Here is an 18,089-nt window from a genome sequence, read left to right as displayed (position 1 = left end):
GGCAAATAAATTTAAATATAAAAAATAAATAAAAAATACAATCTGATGACTTTTATGATAGCAAAAATTGTTGACAAAAGGTACAAAATTATGCATTACTGACGAAGGATAAATATGATACGACGGAGGGCAATCTCAAAAGTTTCCGAATATCTCTGCCTAGATGACGACACTCGTATCTCCAAGCACGCTGCGTCAATAAGTACCGAGCACGTCGCGTGCAGGTGCATTTCGGAACGATCGAACTACAGACTTTTATACTACATATATACAGAAGTTTGTGGATACAGTGGATGAGACACGCGTTTAGTCGGTGTCCGTTGGTGTCCGTGTACCGTGGAGGTTATGTTCCTTCACCCCGTGTGTATATTTTGAATTAGTATTTAAACTGGGCACGTATTATATGAAAGTATTCGGAATGGATTCCGATCGGAGTTATTCCGTTTTCCCTAGAAAGACAGAAATCTAGAGGGCAATCGAATAATTCCCGTTGGAATCCTTTCCGAATAATCCCATATATAATACGTACCTTACGTAGTGCACGCACTGGACTCGACTCCTCGAACGCGTTTCCCGTGTCACGCGGGAGAACGCGACGATCGTTGTCCGCCGAGCCACGACGGGAGTGACGTAAGCGCGATTTAAAACGAGTCATGTGCAAATTTAAAGCATGGTTATCACGCAACGGAAGATGAAGCAGGTTGCGATCTTTGCAATTTGCGTGCTGCTGGGTGAGTCTTCTCGATAGGTTATGGGAGCCAGGAACGAGGAGCGTTATCGGAGATTCGAACGAGCTCGGAATATGTTTTGACTCTTACGTCGCGAGCTACTTGATTTATTTATTACGGCTGATACGCCACGCGGTCGGACAATAAATTCAGCGGTTGCGCGATCTCGTTTGATCTCGTTTGCTTCTCTGTTTAGTTTCGCGAATTCATCAGGCGATTCTTTGGATTCTTCGAATTCCTCTTCTTCCCGTGCCTTCCACATTATTATCAATTTATTCGTCAACATTATTCAGAGTATCGTTTTTCTCATTTATATGTCACATGGTACATTTGCATAACGATAATTTTATGATTCCATCTGCACTCTATTATCGTTTAAATTTAAAATACTAGAAATCGACGGTGCTGCGTTATAAGAATAGCAAAGTATGCTATGTGTCTGTCGTGTGTTTTATCTCTCGTGCGTATAACTCGACCTTAACTCCGGAAAATAAAATATACGATTGAAAGTTTTCTGATAATTATAACAAATCGTTGCACGAATGATTTTCCGTTAAATAAAATGAGGGGCGAACATGTCGATTTAATTTTGCGATATTTTCTTGTTTCTATATAAATTTAATTAAGCGTGTAAAGACCTATTTTACGATTCGAATTATTGCTATAGTTAATTATTACCGGTAATTATACGTCACGATCGTCGTATTATTGAGACATATGATTGTAATTTTATCGATAACCAAGCTCTAATTTCAATCAACATCGTTATGAAGAAAACGGAATGCCTCTTATTTTTTCCCTTCAAAAATAATTTCCGCGTGCAAAAATAATTTTTCCGCCCCAAAAATGTGCATGTAGAAATTTATTTAAAACAGAAAACAAAAAAGAAATGAGCCAAATATAAATTTTATTTTATTTTTTCCTAATTTTTATTCTTAGAACCAGAAAAAGATAACGTTACTTTATCTATATATGTTCGTTTCTATTTTTACTAAAATTATTTTCCTCTGTCTTATTCATTTTCATCAATACAGATTAATTTTAATCTCTTATATTTATTTTTGTCAACGTAGATTAGATTTATAACTCGATTTAACTTGTTTATCTTTTCTAGTTCTAAAAATTAGAAAAAGATAAAGTATAGTAAACAGACGACCAAAATGATCTTCCTCTATTGTTTATTTTTACCAATATAGATTAGCTGCGATGATAGATTCCCGTTAGCTCACATTTCGATAGCACACATTCACTCACATCGGCCTGGAAACTTTCCAATATACCAATCAGAAAATTTTATGTTAAATTGGCCAATTAACGATGTGAGAGCAATTGGATTTCTCTCAGCTTTAATCTCGGTTTAACTTACTCTTTATCTTTTTCTAGTTCTTAGAATTCGTATCTAACACGATTCCTTTCTCATATCCTTTTTTTAATCGATTTCTATATACAAATATAATTATATATGCACACTTCTGGAGCGGCAAAATTATTTTTGCATACCTCCGTGAATAACGATCGGAAAGCTTTCTCTGAGCGCGACTGTATGCAGCGTATAATTTATGTAATTATGTAACATTTGACCGTTCGCGTCGAGCACCACCGAATGCCGAACGAGAATTGGAGAGTAAGGCAATTTGTAGAGCAGGCAAATTTTTTGGGTATTAACCGCTGCGGTTATTCGAGATCCATAGACTGTCATTAGTAATGATACGTTATATAAAAAAGTTATGAGAAGCAAAAAATTGTTTTGTTAGTCTGAAAAATCTTGCATAAATTTACAATTAATTACGATTATCAAGGTAATTTGTAATTGTAACAACGACCACGGAAACTCATATAGACATTTTACTTGTATTTCATTTATTTTTGGAGCCACAAAACTATTTATTTTTATATGAATATAATTATTATATCGTTGAAAATTAATGCATAAAAAACAGGTCTAATTCCGGATTAATAATGTCGTTTTTTATATTTGTATCAGTCTTAGGTTTTTACAAAACTCTGGTGACTACGGAAGAGGAACGATCTTTCAACCGCGGTCGACACCGCGCCGTGCTCGGCGTAAATAAAGCTAATTTAGACAAAAACGAGCTCGAGGTTGCGACGCAAAAGATTCGCGATGTCGAGGATGACGGGGACATCAGGGACATTGAGGAGGCGAAAATTCGGATCCGCGAGCTGGAGGGTAAACTCCAGCATCTGGAGGCGGCAATTAAGAACGGAGTGGCGAAGGACTTCCCAACGGTGAAGTTCCTAAATTATAAGAATCGGAAACGAATCCTGGTGACGGGCGGTGCGGGTTTTGTTGGTTCCCATCTGGTGGATCGTCTGATGCTCGCCGGGCACGAGGTAATAGTCGTCGACAATTTCTTCACCGGCAGAAAGCGGAACGTAGAGCACTGGGTCGGTCACGAGAATTTCGAGCTGGTGCATCACGACATCGTAAGGCCATTGTATCTAGAAGTAGATGAGATCTATCATCTCGCTAGCCCGGCCAGTCCGCCGCACTATATGCTGAATCCTGTGAAAACGATCAAGACAAATACCTTAGGCACTATAAATATGCTTGGTGAGTTAACAGTACGGAGCCGAATTTAAAAATCGAAGATATGAATTGAAGATATTTAACGTTATTAATTTATTGACGACATTTTAGGACTCGCGAAACGAGTCGGTGCACGAGTATTAATTGCGAGCACGTCGGAAGTGTACGGGGATCCTAACGAACATCCGCAAGCAGAAACTTACTGGGGTCACGTTAATCCCATCGGTAAGATTCTGTGTAAATATAATTTTTTCTTTAAATTGTAGTAGATACTCTAATGATGGGCATACTTGAAATATAGGTCCGCGAGCATGCTATGACGAGGGAAAACGAGTTGCCGAGACATTAAGCTACGCTTACATGAGACATGAAGGCGTCTCGGTCCGAGTTGCACGAATTTTTAACACCTTCGGTCCGAGAATGCACATGAATGATGGTCGTGTCGTGTCGAATTTTATCATCCAAGCTTTACAAAATGAATCGATCACGATATACGGCAGTGGAAAACAGACACGATCGTTTCAATACGTTTCCGATCTAGTAGATGGATTGGTAGCATTAATGGCATCTAATTATACACTTCCTGTAAATATCGGAAATCCTGAGGAGCAAACTATTGAAAGTAAGAGTTATCCTAATCATGCTACGCTTTTCCCAACATTTGTTTGTAATATTTATTGAAGTTTAACATTCCAATTTGTCGCAGAATTTGCGCGTATAATAAAGAGCTTGGTGGGTGCTACCAGTGAAATAGTCGAACTCGCGGCGGTTGAGGACGACCCGCAGAGAAGAAGACCGGACATCAGTAGAGCTAAAAAATATTTGAACTGGGAGCCTAAAGTTCCTTTGGCTGAAGGCTTGAAGAAAACTATAGTGTATTTCGCGAAGGAATTACAAAGGACAAAGCACTCTCAAAAAAACAGTTTTAAACAATCTTCATACAAAAACGATCACGATATTGTAGAGCAACTTTAGAAATTCAAGTGTAATGTGATACGATTAATGTATCCACTTTCCGAAGTGGCGTGAAAGTGCCATTAAGCTATGGACCAGTATGTGCCAAAAAATCCCCGTCCAATTTAAATTTTGCATAATTTGTATAATCAATCAATACATATACATACAGACACATACAATATGCGATCATTTAAGTAAATAGACTCGAATTTCTTCCAGTCAGGTACATATGTCTCGTTCTTTGTAGCAATAGTTTAAAATATATTTTTATTCCTTTTTCCATGACTTCCAGTTCTCTTTCTTTGTATTATTCTAAATATATATTTTAAAATATACTTGTAATACATATCAAGGGCTATGTTCCAAATTTACTGCCAGCGCTGAAAATGCTTACGTTACGTGCACTATAGATTTTCAGTACTGGCAGTCAATTTTGGAACACAGCCTAAGTATGATTTGTAAATGTATTTTTATCTTTATTTTTATTTTGTTTATTAACGTTATATCTATTCAAATTTATGCATTAATTTTAAATAGGGAGATTGTTTTATTTGTCTATTTATATTTTCATAGTAGTAAAACTGAAAAATGGTGCTGGTGAATACGAAGACATTGTTTTCTTTTTTTTACATATTCGATCGCGTATTAACTTGGACGTAAAATAATTCGCTTAGATTTAATATTTATATATAGTTAGGAAATGTTGTTTAATTTTGACTCATTTATTACAGTTATAATAGTGATATTATCGATAATGTATACTTGCAATAAAACTTCAAAGAATGTTATTAAGTTACTCAATTATAGCTGTAACATTCGCGGACTCTTGTACAATACGATTCAAATGGATCTAATGCCGACAAAATAGTTTTTCATTTATAATTTATATTGTAATTATATGATACATAAAATATAGATATAGTTATAAACTGTGAGACTGTATTAACAACGTATAAGCGAGAAAGTAATTTTATATTTTATATATAAGTGTAGAATAAAAAATACTTTTACGATAATGCAACTATTTACAACATAACTTATATGATGTAATTAATTCTTATATTGTCATTATCAAAAATTATATAATATTAGTTTATCGTGGCAAATTCTTTTCCTACAAGTGTGAAAATAAAATTGATATGTGAAGTAAGTATGATGTAAATAACTAAGCAAAAATGTATGAAAATGTCTTTGTATCAAAATGCAAATTTAAAAAATATAATGATACATACCCTAAATATGAATATATACTCATATGTGTCTATAATTAAATATATATAGTTAAAATACATATATATTGGAATTCTCTATTTATCCGAACTTGTCGGGAGGAGACAATTCTGATATAATTGAATGATTCGGATAATAGAGGTTCACTACTTCTCTCCTCTATCAGTATTTACTTATTAGTTCTGATGACTGATAATAAGAGCTGACGCTCAGAAAACTAGTCGAGCATGTCGTGCTTATTTGAACTATGACGCCATAATTCAGATACGAGTTCGGATATTTGGATCTGTGAGCATGAATTGTTTATTTAATAAATTATTTGGCTGTAGATAAACGGAGTTCTATTGTAATCGATTAAACAAACATATATTTTATCTTTATTTAGTAAAGCGTACGTATTTATTTATTTTATCTATATTTTTCTATTTTTATTTTACTTTTTTCTTGAAACATGATTATCGCGATTGTTTTGTTTTATATAGAAGAGATAATAAGCTAGCTCTAAGAAGAATAGCAAAATTACCGAATCAAATCACGAAATCTATTTAAAATTAATCCGATTTAACTGAATTAATCGAAATTTAATATGCATTTTCCGAATTCGCAGTAACTATAATTTTATAAAATAAAGTTTAATCAAACCGCTCTTTTACTTCCTGTAAGGCGAATCTTTCTGATTTTTTTAAACCGATTAAACAATATAATCTCGTTATGTATACATGATCATTTGCGAGGCAATGCAGTCCAAGACGGATGAAATTCCAAATGGGAGAATTGTCTGTGTCGCTTAGAGCGATTATTTGAAGGGTCGATTAGTCGTAATGAATGTCGCGTGGGCCATGACAGGGCGCGCGTGGTTGGTCGTCTTATCTCTTCAGGAAAAGACGAACGGAAGGTGAAAAGAGGAATAAATGGAAAAGAGAAAGAAAGAGAGAGAGAGAGAGAAGCGAGGCTCGGTTATTCTTAACGATAATGATCGCGTCCGGGATATACGGCAACTCGATTGGCGCAAACGAAAGTGCCGCCCCGAGGGTGATGATGACGATGATGATCTAATCGTTATAAAGGCGTTCATACGAGGTCTATGTGTTGAAACGCGAGGGAACGTGTGAATGATGCAAGATTACGTATTCAAAAAAAAATGAATCAATTTATAGATGTAATAGATATGGACTGCGCATTCCTTGATCTAAATTCCGTGCTCCGTTAAAAAGAAGCATGTATTCACCAGCTTTTTTTATCAATTCTATCAGCATCTTTCTTCAACTCAATACTTTAGACAGAAAGAATAACATAATTCAAGCTGCCTCATTCTTTCTACATCGATAGTGACAATTTCTTAGGAATGCACAATCCATCCTTAATACGTACGTCCATGATATAAAAAGGCCAAGTGAAAAAATTCCAAGGATGCGCAATAATTTGTTCACCACATCAGAAACTTATCTAACTTTGTCAAATTTTTATTCCACTACTTATTCACAATTTTATTAAAGTATTTTTGAGAGTGTTCACACATTTAACTTTTAATACATAATAAAATCAACCAGTCAGTCTTTTTTTTCCCTTTCTTTTAGTGAAATAAAAGACTCTAGTCTAAATTAAAGCTTAAACATTAACTTGATAACTAAGAAAATCAAAATGAGTTACAGAAACTGGTCTACAAAAACTGGCAGACGTTGAAGACTTTGAAAAATAGAATAGATATTGTAGATATACTGTAGATGGAGTCAGACATAAATAATTTCTCGTACACAAAAGAAGTACGTACAAGTATTTATTATTGAGATTCATTCGAATTATTTTAACGTCACGATGTCACGATTTAATTTGGATCGATATTTTTTGGAGAGTGGGGTTTTGATGAGTCACTCCACTAATAAACTGATATAAACATAAATGGAAATTTATATTCGTACCGAATAATATTTAAAGCTCGCTGTATTTTCTTAATTATACTTTATGCATTATACATTATGCAAAGATATGTATTTCGGCCTTATGTCTTACTGTTTAAATTTTTTTGTGCGTGCTGTAACACAGCTGATCTTCTTACATTATAATGACGTCCATGAATCAATCGCAAATTGTTTGCCTCAGCCATTATGTAAAAAGACCTTATACTTTCTTACATAATGGATCACAGAAGATCGCGATTAACTGCGATCTTTTACGCTTTCTGCGTTCGCAATCGCGGACGCAATTAAATTGTACGAGATGAATTTTAAATACTACCAGGGTGGAACAGGTAATCCTATGTTGAGTAGTAGTAATAATGATCGCATCGTGATGGAAGTGTCCCTTCTCTCGTGCACCATTAAAGCACATTAGAGATACGTGGTAACGAGACTGGCACGTGTCTCTATGTACATTCACGCGTAAATAGTAAAGTTCAAGCGCGTAACTTTCTCATGATAGACACGCGTTCCGGAATCGTTGCTATCCATATACAATGTAAATATATACATTCACCGGCAAAAAAACGAGCTACTAAATTTTTACATAAATTTTTAATATTTTCGATAGCAACAACTTAATACAAAATTATCGTATCGAAAAGAAAGCTTAAATTAAAGCTTAAACATTCCCCTTGATAACTAAGAAATAATCAAAATGAGTTACAGAAACTGGTCTACAAAAACTGGCGGACGTTGAAGACATACTTTGAAAAATAGAATAGATATTGTAGGTATACTTTAGATGGAGTCAGACATAAATTATTTCTCGTACACAAAAGAAGTATGTACAAGTATTTATTATTTCAAGGGTTATCGAGATTCATTCGACTTCTTAATGAATATTCCGGGTAGGAATTTTTGGAGAGTGGGGTTTATAGAGCTACTCCACTAATAAACTGAAATAAACATAAATGGAAATTTATATTCGTACCGAATATTTAAAGCTCGCTGTATTTTCTTTCGCCGATAAACTAAATTGAAATCTTTTCTATTAAATATCTGGATTTGTTATGAGAATAAGCGAGTTATATATTTCGTGTATAAACTATAGAATTGTAATTACACCCCGAAGGCGTAGCCGAGGAGAAGCAACGGACTGACGGGAAAACATGTGGTGGCATGTATGCTCTTGACACTTCATTGATTTCAGCTCGATAAAATAAACACCCCGTCGTTAAAAATGCTCTGTACTTGCAAAGGTTAATTTGTCCGCAATGCGTTACATAAGACGGATGAATGACTTCCTGGATATTTGGCGGACGTCGACAAGCGGGATTCGAACTGCCATTTATTCATTAATCAGTATATATATATTAATAATCGAAGGTGATTGGTTTAGCGAAATTGGATGTTGATGTCTTTTCGGGCCGAATCCGTATTTTTTATCCATTCTTGATCTTTGATATCTCCTCCTCAGAATGCGAATTAAAAAAGCACACGCTTATTCAGATCGATCTTGTTAGGATTAACCATAAGATGCGTATAAAAAGGTTTTTTAAGATCTAGGAATATTTAAATGTTCTTCCAGTATTTTAAATTTGACTTAAAAATTTAGTTTATTATTTACTAAGCGTATATGTTAATATGGATGTTATTTACTTTAAAACGACACAACCATAAAAATGGATTGATTAATATTTTTTTTACACACAAGAAAGTTAAAAATAACAAAATGTTGTTTAACAGAGATTGGATTGCCATTACTCCTTTAATATCTACTCTCTAAATTCTTTATAGTGGAATCTCACTTTAAAGAGCGAAAATTGAACCAGTTTTAAAAAAGAATAGTTCAATTTTCAATCTTTACGAATAAGATTTCACTCTTTACAGTTCGAGTTACTCTAAATTTTAGAGAGTATAAATACCTTAACGCATGAATTGGCATATCAAAGCATGTTTTGATGTTCATGCATAATGTTCCGTATTTCAATTTCTCACATTATATAACTGCTGAAAATAATTATAAAATAATTAATTTGTTATAATAGTAATATATAATAAAATATATTATATGTATATTGTTTTAGTATTACGGTGGAGTGTTTATTTTATTGAGCTGAAATCAATGAAGTGTCAAGAGCATACATGCCACTACATGTTTTCCCGTCAGTCCGTTGCTTCTCCTCGGCTGCGCCTCCGAGGCGTAATTGCAGTTCCAGTTTATACACGAAATATACAACTCGACGCTTATTCTCACAACAAATCAGATGTTTAATAGAAAAGATTTCAATTTAGTTTATTGGCGAAAGAAAATACAGCGAGCTTCAAATATTCGGTACAAATATAAATTTTTCATTTATGTTTATTTCAGTTTATTAATATGGGGTATACATACAAACTCCAGTCTCCAAAAATTACGGGTAATGGTGTTACAGTTACTGAATCTGAATAAAGCTCAATAACTCTTGAAATAATAAATACTTGTACGTACTTCTTTGGTGTACGAAAAATTATTTATGTCTGACTCCATCTACATTATATCTACAATATCTATTCTATTTTTCAAAGTATTAATAATTATATGTTTTATTATTATAAGTAATTAATTATTATTAAATTATAATAAAATAATTATGACGCACAAATATTTAAGTATAAGACAGGCGTTCCAAATATCTCAATACGTATTTATATTCACGAACATTGAAGACATACTTTGAAAAATAAAATAGATATTGTAAATATACTGTAGATGGAGTCAGACATAAATAATTTCTCGTACACAAAAGAAGTACATACAAGTATTTATTATTGAGATTCATTCGAATTATTTGAACTATAAATTGTGCTATTTGATTAATTGTCATATTCCTTTAATTTTTGGAGAGTGAGGTTTCGACGAGTCACCCCACTAATAAACTGAAATAAACATAAATGGAAATTTATATTCGTACCGAATATTTAAAGTTCGCTGTATTTTCTTTGTATAAGAAGCGTATTTTTTAAAATGATCCTATATGCACATTACAACACCATCATCGGCATTATCGCGGTTTTACGGCAAACGTTGGTATTCCTCGAGCGTGCCTTTGGCACGATGCAAGAACCGATATTCGCAGGGCGTTTCCTCGAAACTTTAGCTTATCGCTGTGCCCAAAATGTAGGGTCCGGAAGAGTGAGGTCAAGCTTCGGAGGGACCTGTGAACAAGAATTTCTCACAAATTTCAGTTGGAGATCACGCCGTAGGTGCACCGAAGTTCCGCGGCGATCCCATAAACGCGCGCGAGTGCGCGCGATAAAGGTCGCCTTTAAAGTTGTAAGAGTTTAAAGAGAGGGTGAAGGGTTAAAAGCGCGTCCATGACCCAGCGATATATCGGGCCGCAAAGTGGCGCGTCATGGCGCAGGTGGGTTTACGACATGCCGGCGTAAGTAATAGGAAGACGGACACGTAGCGCCGTCAGTTAATAAAAGCCGAGCAATAAAAGCTCTCCCTTGCCCTTCTTGCCCGCCCTCGCGATCGAAACACCCGGCGTGTTGGAATATGCACGGGGAAATATTTTACCGTCGAGTCGCGTACGTGCAGCCATTTTCGATACTAATTCTCGCTAAAAGCTTTATGGCCGCGCTCGTGACTTTGATATGGTCACCATCATTATTTTACGTAAAGCGAAAATTTGCGGAGATATTCCGTACCGCGCTTTACGATTATTATAGTAACGTGCGTTCCGGAAAATATTCTCATTCTCGAAACGCAATTTGTTCTGCCCGAAAACGCAACTAGCTCTTTGTCGCAGCTTTAGTTGCGCTTTCGCGATCTAAGAATATCCGGCCGCGATGCACCCGCGTCATCGCGATTCTTTTGCCGCATCGTAACGAGTGACACTGAGAGTGACACCGTTTGACATCGCGTGCGTGATTCCAGAGATTCTAGCAATTTTCTAGAATCAGTATAGAATAATAAGTTGGGAATTATCAATTCTGACGCATTTATATCGATGCAATAACGAGACTAAGTTCTGAAAATAAAGTGGAGAGAATTCTGACTGAAGAATTAAATTGTTTGTGAACAATTGTACATGTAAATTATTATATGGTAGATAACAGGTCTATTCTTGTTAATTGCACTTTTTGTACTCAATATCTTCGCTTTCTTTCTTTTAAATAATTTATGTGCAAAACTTTTAAAAGATTTTAAGCATTGCAAACAAATATAGTAAATGCACATTACAATAAAAAATTACCCTAATTTTGTGTCTCAATAATTCTTATTTTAATTTCAAATAACATAATTTTATTTTTATTTTTAAAATTAATTAAATATATACATACTTTACGCCATTTTACAAATAAGCTATTTTATAAACAGCTGCCTTATAGTTAAAAATTATTTACTTATCTATATCTAATTTATACAATATATTGAGATGTAATCCACTTAATGCTATAAATATTTAGAATTTATTTTAATTTTTTGATTATCCAATCAGAAGAAAAAATGTTATTAATCAAAGAATGCTTCAAAACAAGCATTAAATGAACCATAGCCTTGCACGTTCGGCGTGAAATAATTGAAGTATAATCGTTTTTTTTTTTAGTACCTAAGTCTTAGAACACAATTCCATATCTGATAAGAGAAACAATTTAATTTTTTAGAAATTTTCACATGGAAAGAATGATTTTGTTGAAATATTTAAAAATCTAGCTAGATACAGATTTGAAAATTATTTTGTTTCGATCATCAAAATAAGTATACCCTTAAACTAACTACTAAAACGTTAAAACTTTTTGCAGCATTGTTAACGCTCTTAAACATTCTACATAATTATTTTAATGGTCCAATAAAATTATTTTCAAATCTATCTAGCTAAATTTTTTAATATTTCAGTAAAATCGTTCTTTCCGTTCAGGAAATATAAGACTTACTCGTTGTTATTTGAAATTAAAAAAAATTTTTATACTAAAAATAAGATAAGTATATATTATTATATTCAAGTGTTGAAGAGAAAGAAAATAAAGATTTTGAATGCAAAAAGTGTAAGCAATACGAACAGACCTACATTTTGTGATCGCGAAACGAACGCTTTCGAGAGTCATAAAAACGAATCGCAACCATCTTCACACCGATCGTTTACTTTCGAACGAGAGCGTCAAGCAGCAAGTGAGAAAACAGGACCAACGTTTGGAAGTTGTTCTCAATCCGGAATTGCAGGGAGATCTATATGGAAAGAATAATGATTTTGCTGAAATATCCTCGGAAATATCTAAAAATTCAGCTATGTAGAAATCTGAAAATAATTGTCTTGGAACTATTAAATTAATTATGCGGAAAACTCAAGCATGAGTAATGCCACAAAAAATTTTATTATTCTCACAATCGATTTGAACGTAATTATTTTTATGGTTTAACAAAACTATTTTTAGATTTGTACACAGTAAAAAATATTTGTGTTTGAAACGGTCCACTCAATCAAGTCCTGCGTTAAAATTTTGTGTTGAATTTTTAATATATCTGATTATTAATTAATTTAATGTGATTATGTGTTATTTGAATATTTTGGGATAAATTGATATTCAACATTATTTAGTGTTAAACACAATTTATGAGTAAATTAACAAGTAATACAAAAATAATTTTTTAAAACATAAATTCGAAGATAAATAAAAAATGTATTACATATTATGTTAAATTTAATGAAGAAATATGATTGCTCACAAATTGTGTCAATGTTCTCTAAAAAACTTTTTACATATTTATGTTACTTTTTTTGCACATCCATTTTGTATTAAATCAACGAAAATTGACCGAACCATTCGGGACATGTAAAACATGTAAAATTTAACACAAATTTTTCAACTGTGAATCCAGCTAAATTTTCAGATATTTCAACAAAATCGTTCTTTCCGCGTTGCCGGATTTACGTCGCAAATCCTGAAAAGCAGATAACGAAAAGTTTCTATTTTATCGTGAAATTTCCAAGCTTCTCCATTCGTCGCCTGTATGCGCGCGCGTTCTCGCTCGCGCGGGCGATTTCTCTTCCGCGCTGATAAATCAACGTCGAGATGTTCTCGGCCACCCGCCAGGATCACCGCGATTTCGCGAGAGAAGGCGTCGCGTCGGTTCTCTCGTGGAAAGATGCATTTTACGCGACGTCATAGGACCGCAGTGAGACTGTGTGATCGTCGCGTAGTTTTCCGACGATGGAGGATGGAGCAGGGGAGGGAGGAGCAGCTGTTTCCAGGGACGGGTAGTCTGTAGCAGTCGCTGGTAGTCGCGCGGCAGCGCGGCGGACCGACCGGCGGCGAACTTCAGTCTGGTTGCGACCGTCGCGCGGTGAGGTTGCGTTGGGGAGTCGATTTGTCCGTTGCGACAGTATCGCATCGTCTCGCCGCCACGTGCATCTGTGCGTTCGTTCCTGACTCTCTCCGGTCGCCGATTTGCGCGTCTGAATTTCACCGGATCGAATTGCACGTCGCGACAAGAGGACGAGAGGACGCCCGCCGCCGTCGTCGTTCGAGTCCGGCTTGAGTTCATCTTCGGGAAGCAGTGTTGCCGATGAAAGTCCGGAATCACTGCCTGGATCTTCTCTGCGTATAAGTAAGTCCTTTTTTTTGGTTTTCTTTCTCCTTTCTTTTTTTTTTCTTCGCATACAACCCGCTGGTTGTGACGCGTCGTATGCATGTGCCGTTCATGTGATTGTGTTGGAAACATTTTTTATGTATACTATATCATTAACGAGAATGCGAGATTAGTAAAATGTGCCGGTTCAAACATATTTTGATGTTTACTTAGGTTAGGCTTGGTGTTGCACCAACGTTACTTTGACTTTAAGCGAAACTTAAAATTCTGTCTCATTTCAAAGCGAAAAAGAGATGGAGACAGAGAGAGTTTTAAGCCTCACTTAAAATCAAAGTAACGTTGGTGCAATCGGGCCTTTGACATAATACTTAAGCCCGGCTTTTCATTTGCCGATTAATTTAATAATGTTAAACTTATATTCTTCTATTAATCCTATTTATTCATTAAACTGATGATTTTGTAGTAAATACCTTTTATGCCCGTTTCTACCAACGTAGTTTAATTTAAATCTTGGGATTCAACTATACTTTTTCTAGTTCTAAATATTAGAAAAAGATGAAGAGTAAGTTGAACGAAGATTAAAGTTAATCTGCGTTGGTAGAAACGGGTATTAAAGTTACCATTATAAAACCGCTAGTTCAGTGATTAATTCTAGTTAGAAAAACACAATTCTTACATTATCATCAAGTTAAGTGAGGTTAAGTCTAAATTTCAAGTTAACTAGATTATGTAAAACCATGCCTTAAAGGCTAAGTTGCTCCATATTTCGAGCTCCATAATCTCAGCTTATTTATTCTCTCGCTCTCGTTCTCTTTCTCTTTTTCCTCTGTTTTATCCATTAAATAAATCACATTTATTCATAAATGGGACAACCAATCGTAAATCCGCACTTTCGATAATATTTTCATCTCCTTCCGTGATTTAAATTAGTTTCAGTCTAAATTATTCGTACATTATATTAAATATTTCTTTATTTCGACGCGGTACTTCCGCAACTATTGTTTTTGATAACTATTGTTTTCTTTAATTGTTTTCTAACGCATAATAAATAATTTATGACCACGTCATAATTGCACCATGTGATACAAAAGATCAATTTAACGCTGCAAATGCTTTAATGATCAATTAGAAGAAAGAATCTTACGAATTGATCAATCAGAATGCTTCAAAGCGTTTGCAGTGTTAATGCCTGTATCCATCAATGTAGATTAACGTTACTCTCGATTCAACTAATTCTTTATCTTTTTCTAATTTTAAAAATTTAAAAATGATGAAATGTAAGTTGGACTAAGATTAAAATTAATTCATATTAATAAAAACGGATATTAAACGATATTCACTCAGAAAGAAAACCTATTTCTTTTAAGAATTTCTTAACGTGCAACTTTGTATATTTATAAAAAATACACGTTTCTTACTTTTGTAACGATACTTATTTCGATACTTTAACATATCCAAAGCTTATTAAAATCGAAGGGAGATAGTTGGTCCCTTATCAGTCATATTCGCTTGACATTTGCCACATTATAAACCTTTCATTACAATTTATGTTTGTTTCAATTTATTGGCAGAGTTGGGCAAACCCTACATTTTTAAAAAATGTATTTGAAGTTACGTAACTTATAAAATAACGTAACTTATAATAATATAGTATACATTACTTAATTAAACATTACGCGAAGAAAAATAATTGAGAGATGGATACCTTATAAGACTAGTAAAAATATTCTGGCTATTTTTACCGAATTTGTGATAAATTTTATTTGCCTAAAAAAAGTAAAAATACCGGAAATTTAATATAAAAAGTACATTATGATTACAATACATCATTTCAAGTGATTATTATCTTATAGTAAGATAAATCATACTTTCAGTAAAGTAAATTATACTTATAGTAAATCGTACTATTTTCAAAATTGACGAGCACAAACAACTCTCAGAATTTTTATATATATATATTTTTTACTACGCAGTAAAGTAAATTTTTCAATACTAAAGAAAAAATTGTTGTTTATAAAGTAAAAATGATTGTCATACGACAATCTCATTTACTAAAAAAAATATAAAGAAAATTCTATAAACTAAAATTGTAACGTATAATATTGTACATTTTTCTCCGTGTAGTTATAAACTACGATATACATATATAAGATAAGTAACAATCATATTTTTTAGAGGTTAATAATGGCTCAAAACTTATAAACAGAAGTTAAAAAAGGAGCATACAGCCAGTTGTTTGTTGCGATGTATTATAATATATTTACAACAAACAACTGGCGTATTGGCTATATGCTCCTTTTTTAACTTCTGTTTATAAAAATCATACTTTTGTTCCATTTATAATTAATTGTTTGTATTTTTGTGTACGAGAAATTATTGTCGTACTCCATCTAGAGTGAGAAAGTTAACATAAAAGAATATATATATTCAATACTCGCGATTTTCTATTACATTAATTGTGACTGTGTTTCGATATATATTGTCCGTACTAAAATCTATAGTAGGTAATATTTTCCTGCTCTTGTCCCGAAATGTATCGTTCGCGGATTCGTGGTATCCGATTGTAAATATCGGCCAGTCACACAAAAAAGCGTCGGACCGACACATGTCAATAAACGCAAATAGACATTGCAGCCAAGAAGTCGTACGAGGAATGCTCATTAATTTGTTCCCCGGAAACTTTCAAATATGGTAGAAATGTTTTCGATCGGGAGGGAACTTGGATTAGCCACATGGGAGACATGTGCAAAGTTGTAACGCACATAGAAAGAATGATTTCGCCGAAGTGTCTAAAAATTCAGCTAGATTTAGATCTGAAAATAATATTAAATCATTAAAGTAATTAGTAAAATGCTGAAACATTGGTGACAATGCTGCAAAAAGTTGTAACATTTTGATAATCAGTTCAAACGTTTTACATAAGTATTTTTTTTATCTAACAATATATTATTTTCAGATCTCTCTATTTAGCTAAAAATTTTTAGATACTTCGGCAAAATTTTTCTGTGCAATTATGGAAATCAGTTCATTTTAAAATTGACGTCTTCTTACACGTCAAATAGCATTACAAATCACATGAATAAAAGAAAAAATAGTTATGTCGCGATTTAACATACTTAATCGCATTGTATATTTATATTTGTACATAATTTGAAATATTAAATAATTCAAGACGAATTTTCTATTTTTTAATTTTTTAAGAAATTAATTTCTGTTCACTTACTACTATTTTAAATGTTGACGTTAGAAATGAAAAAAATACACAATAGAAACTCTTGCAAAATTTATTAATAAAAAATTTTTTTTTAAATATAAAACAATAGATACAATTGATAGAATCGTAAAATATTCTAATCGAATCTTGTAAAATATTCTAAAAATCTTTTTCTATTTTGTTAATAAATAACCATATATTTGGAAACGAATTATACATAACTAGAAACGAAATAAGCTATGTTTATAGATATGACAAATTGTCAAATTAATAATACATATAAAAATAAATATAATTTAATTTCTCCTCAAAACAAGAAGGAGAGAGAGAGGGAAGATTTTGGTATATTTTATAAGTCTATTCTATCGATTATAAACGTTGCTTTATTGAAGAATATTTTTTATTCGAATAATTTGGATGAATTTTTATTGTATGCTTTCTCTTACTTTTGATATCGTTATCTGAAGTAACAGTAATGAGTGAACACAGGAGCCTTAAATCGATATAATATCAACGCATTCAACCGAATACGAACGATTTGTTCAGTCTTCTGTTGTAATCGTATAATTCGTTATAAATCTGAAGACTTAAAACTACGTTGAATTTGTTCTTAAAAAGTGGCTTTTTAGTGGGAAATCTGGAAAAGATTGTAAGCAGCCGCATTATTTCTTTTCGAAGTTTAGTCGAGATCTACAATAAGTGTTTTAAGCCTTAAGAAAGTCATGAACTACAGTCAAATGCGAGGAAAATAGATTGTGATTTGTCCATTCCTTATGGCTTAAGGCTTAAAAATCTACTGTAGTTTCGGGGTTATATGCTGCACTTTTCATACAAGCGTATGCTATACACGTAAAGTGCATTCAAAAGGACAAAACGCATAATGGGGTAATTGTAGTAGATAATACGGCTTTTGTATACAATAGCGTAATTGTACGAG

General features: G+C 33.3%; 2 protein-coding genes across 7 annotated transcripts in view; both read left to right on the top strand.

The window, feature by feature from the left end:
* The first annotated feature begins 185 nt into the window (after positions 1 to 185).
* Uxs (UDP-xylose synthase) lies at positions 186 to 4,514 on the top strand. Of its 3 annotated transcripts, none has more exons than XM_018518434.1 (6): positions 186 to 360; positions 539 to 731; positions 2,713 to 3,300; positions 3,388 to 3,501; positions 3,578 to 3,898; positions 3,983 to 4,514. In XM_018518434.1, the coding sequence occupies exons 2-6, from the start codon at positions 671 to 673 to the stop codon at positions 4,249 to 4,251; spliced, it is 1,353 nt and encodes a 450-aa protein (XP_018373936.1). In that variant the 5' UTR covers positions 186 to 360; positions 539 to 670; the 3' UTR covers positions 4,252 to 4,514. The 3 variants fall into 3 exon arrangements, with proteins under 3 accessions (XP_018373936.1, XP_018373937.1, XP_018373935.1); XM_018518435.1 differs by having other exon boundaries at positions 186 to 364; XM_018518433.1 differs by having other exon boundaries at positions 186 to 731.
* A 9,162-nt stretch (positions 4,515 to 13,676) lies between these two features.
* Positions 13,677 to 18,089, top strand: part of Sulf1 (Extracellular sulfatase Sulf1) — an 88,554-nt gene continuing 84,141 nt past the window's right edge. For all 4 annotated transcript variants that reach the window (XM_018518455.1, XM_018518454.1, XM_018518453.1 and 1 more), the window contains exon 1: positions 13,677 to 13,956. The gene's annotated coding sequence lies outside the window, so the exon portion shown is untranslated. The remainder of the gene's footprint in view (positions 13,957 to 18,089) is intronic.

Source organism: Trachymyrmex cornetzi, unplaced genomic scaffold (genome assembly GCF_001594075.2).
Source record: "Trachymyrmex cornetzi isolate Tcor2-1 unplaced genomic scaffold, Tcor1.1 scaffold75, whole genome shotgun sequence".
Lineage (NCBI taxonomy): Eukaryota > Metazoa > Arthropoda > Insecta > Hymenoptera > Formicidae > Trachymyrmex > Trachymyrmex cornetzi.
This window is presented reverse-complemented; position numbering and strand designations above follow the sequence as displayed.

Excerpts from the sequence above, each read along its gene's own strand:
- Uxs (XM_018518434.1), top strand. The coding sequence starts at position 671 with ATGGTTATCACGCAACGGAAGATGAAGCAGGTTGCGATCTTTGCAATT. Across the intron at positions 3,301-3,387 it reads AGGCACTATAAATATGCTTG|GACTCGCGAAACGAGTCGGT; the intron begins GTGAGTTAACAG and ends ACGACATTTTAG. Across the intron at positions 3,502-3,577 it reads GGGTCACGTTAATCCCATCG|GTCCGCGAGCATGCTATGAC; the intron begins GTAAGATTCTGT and ends CTTGAAATATAG.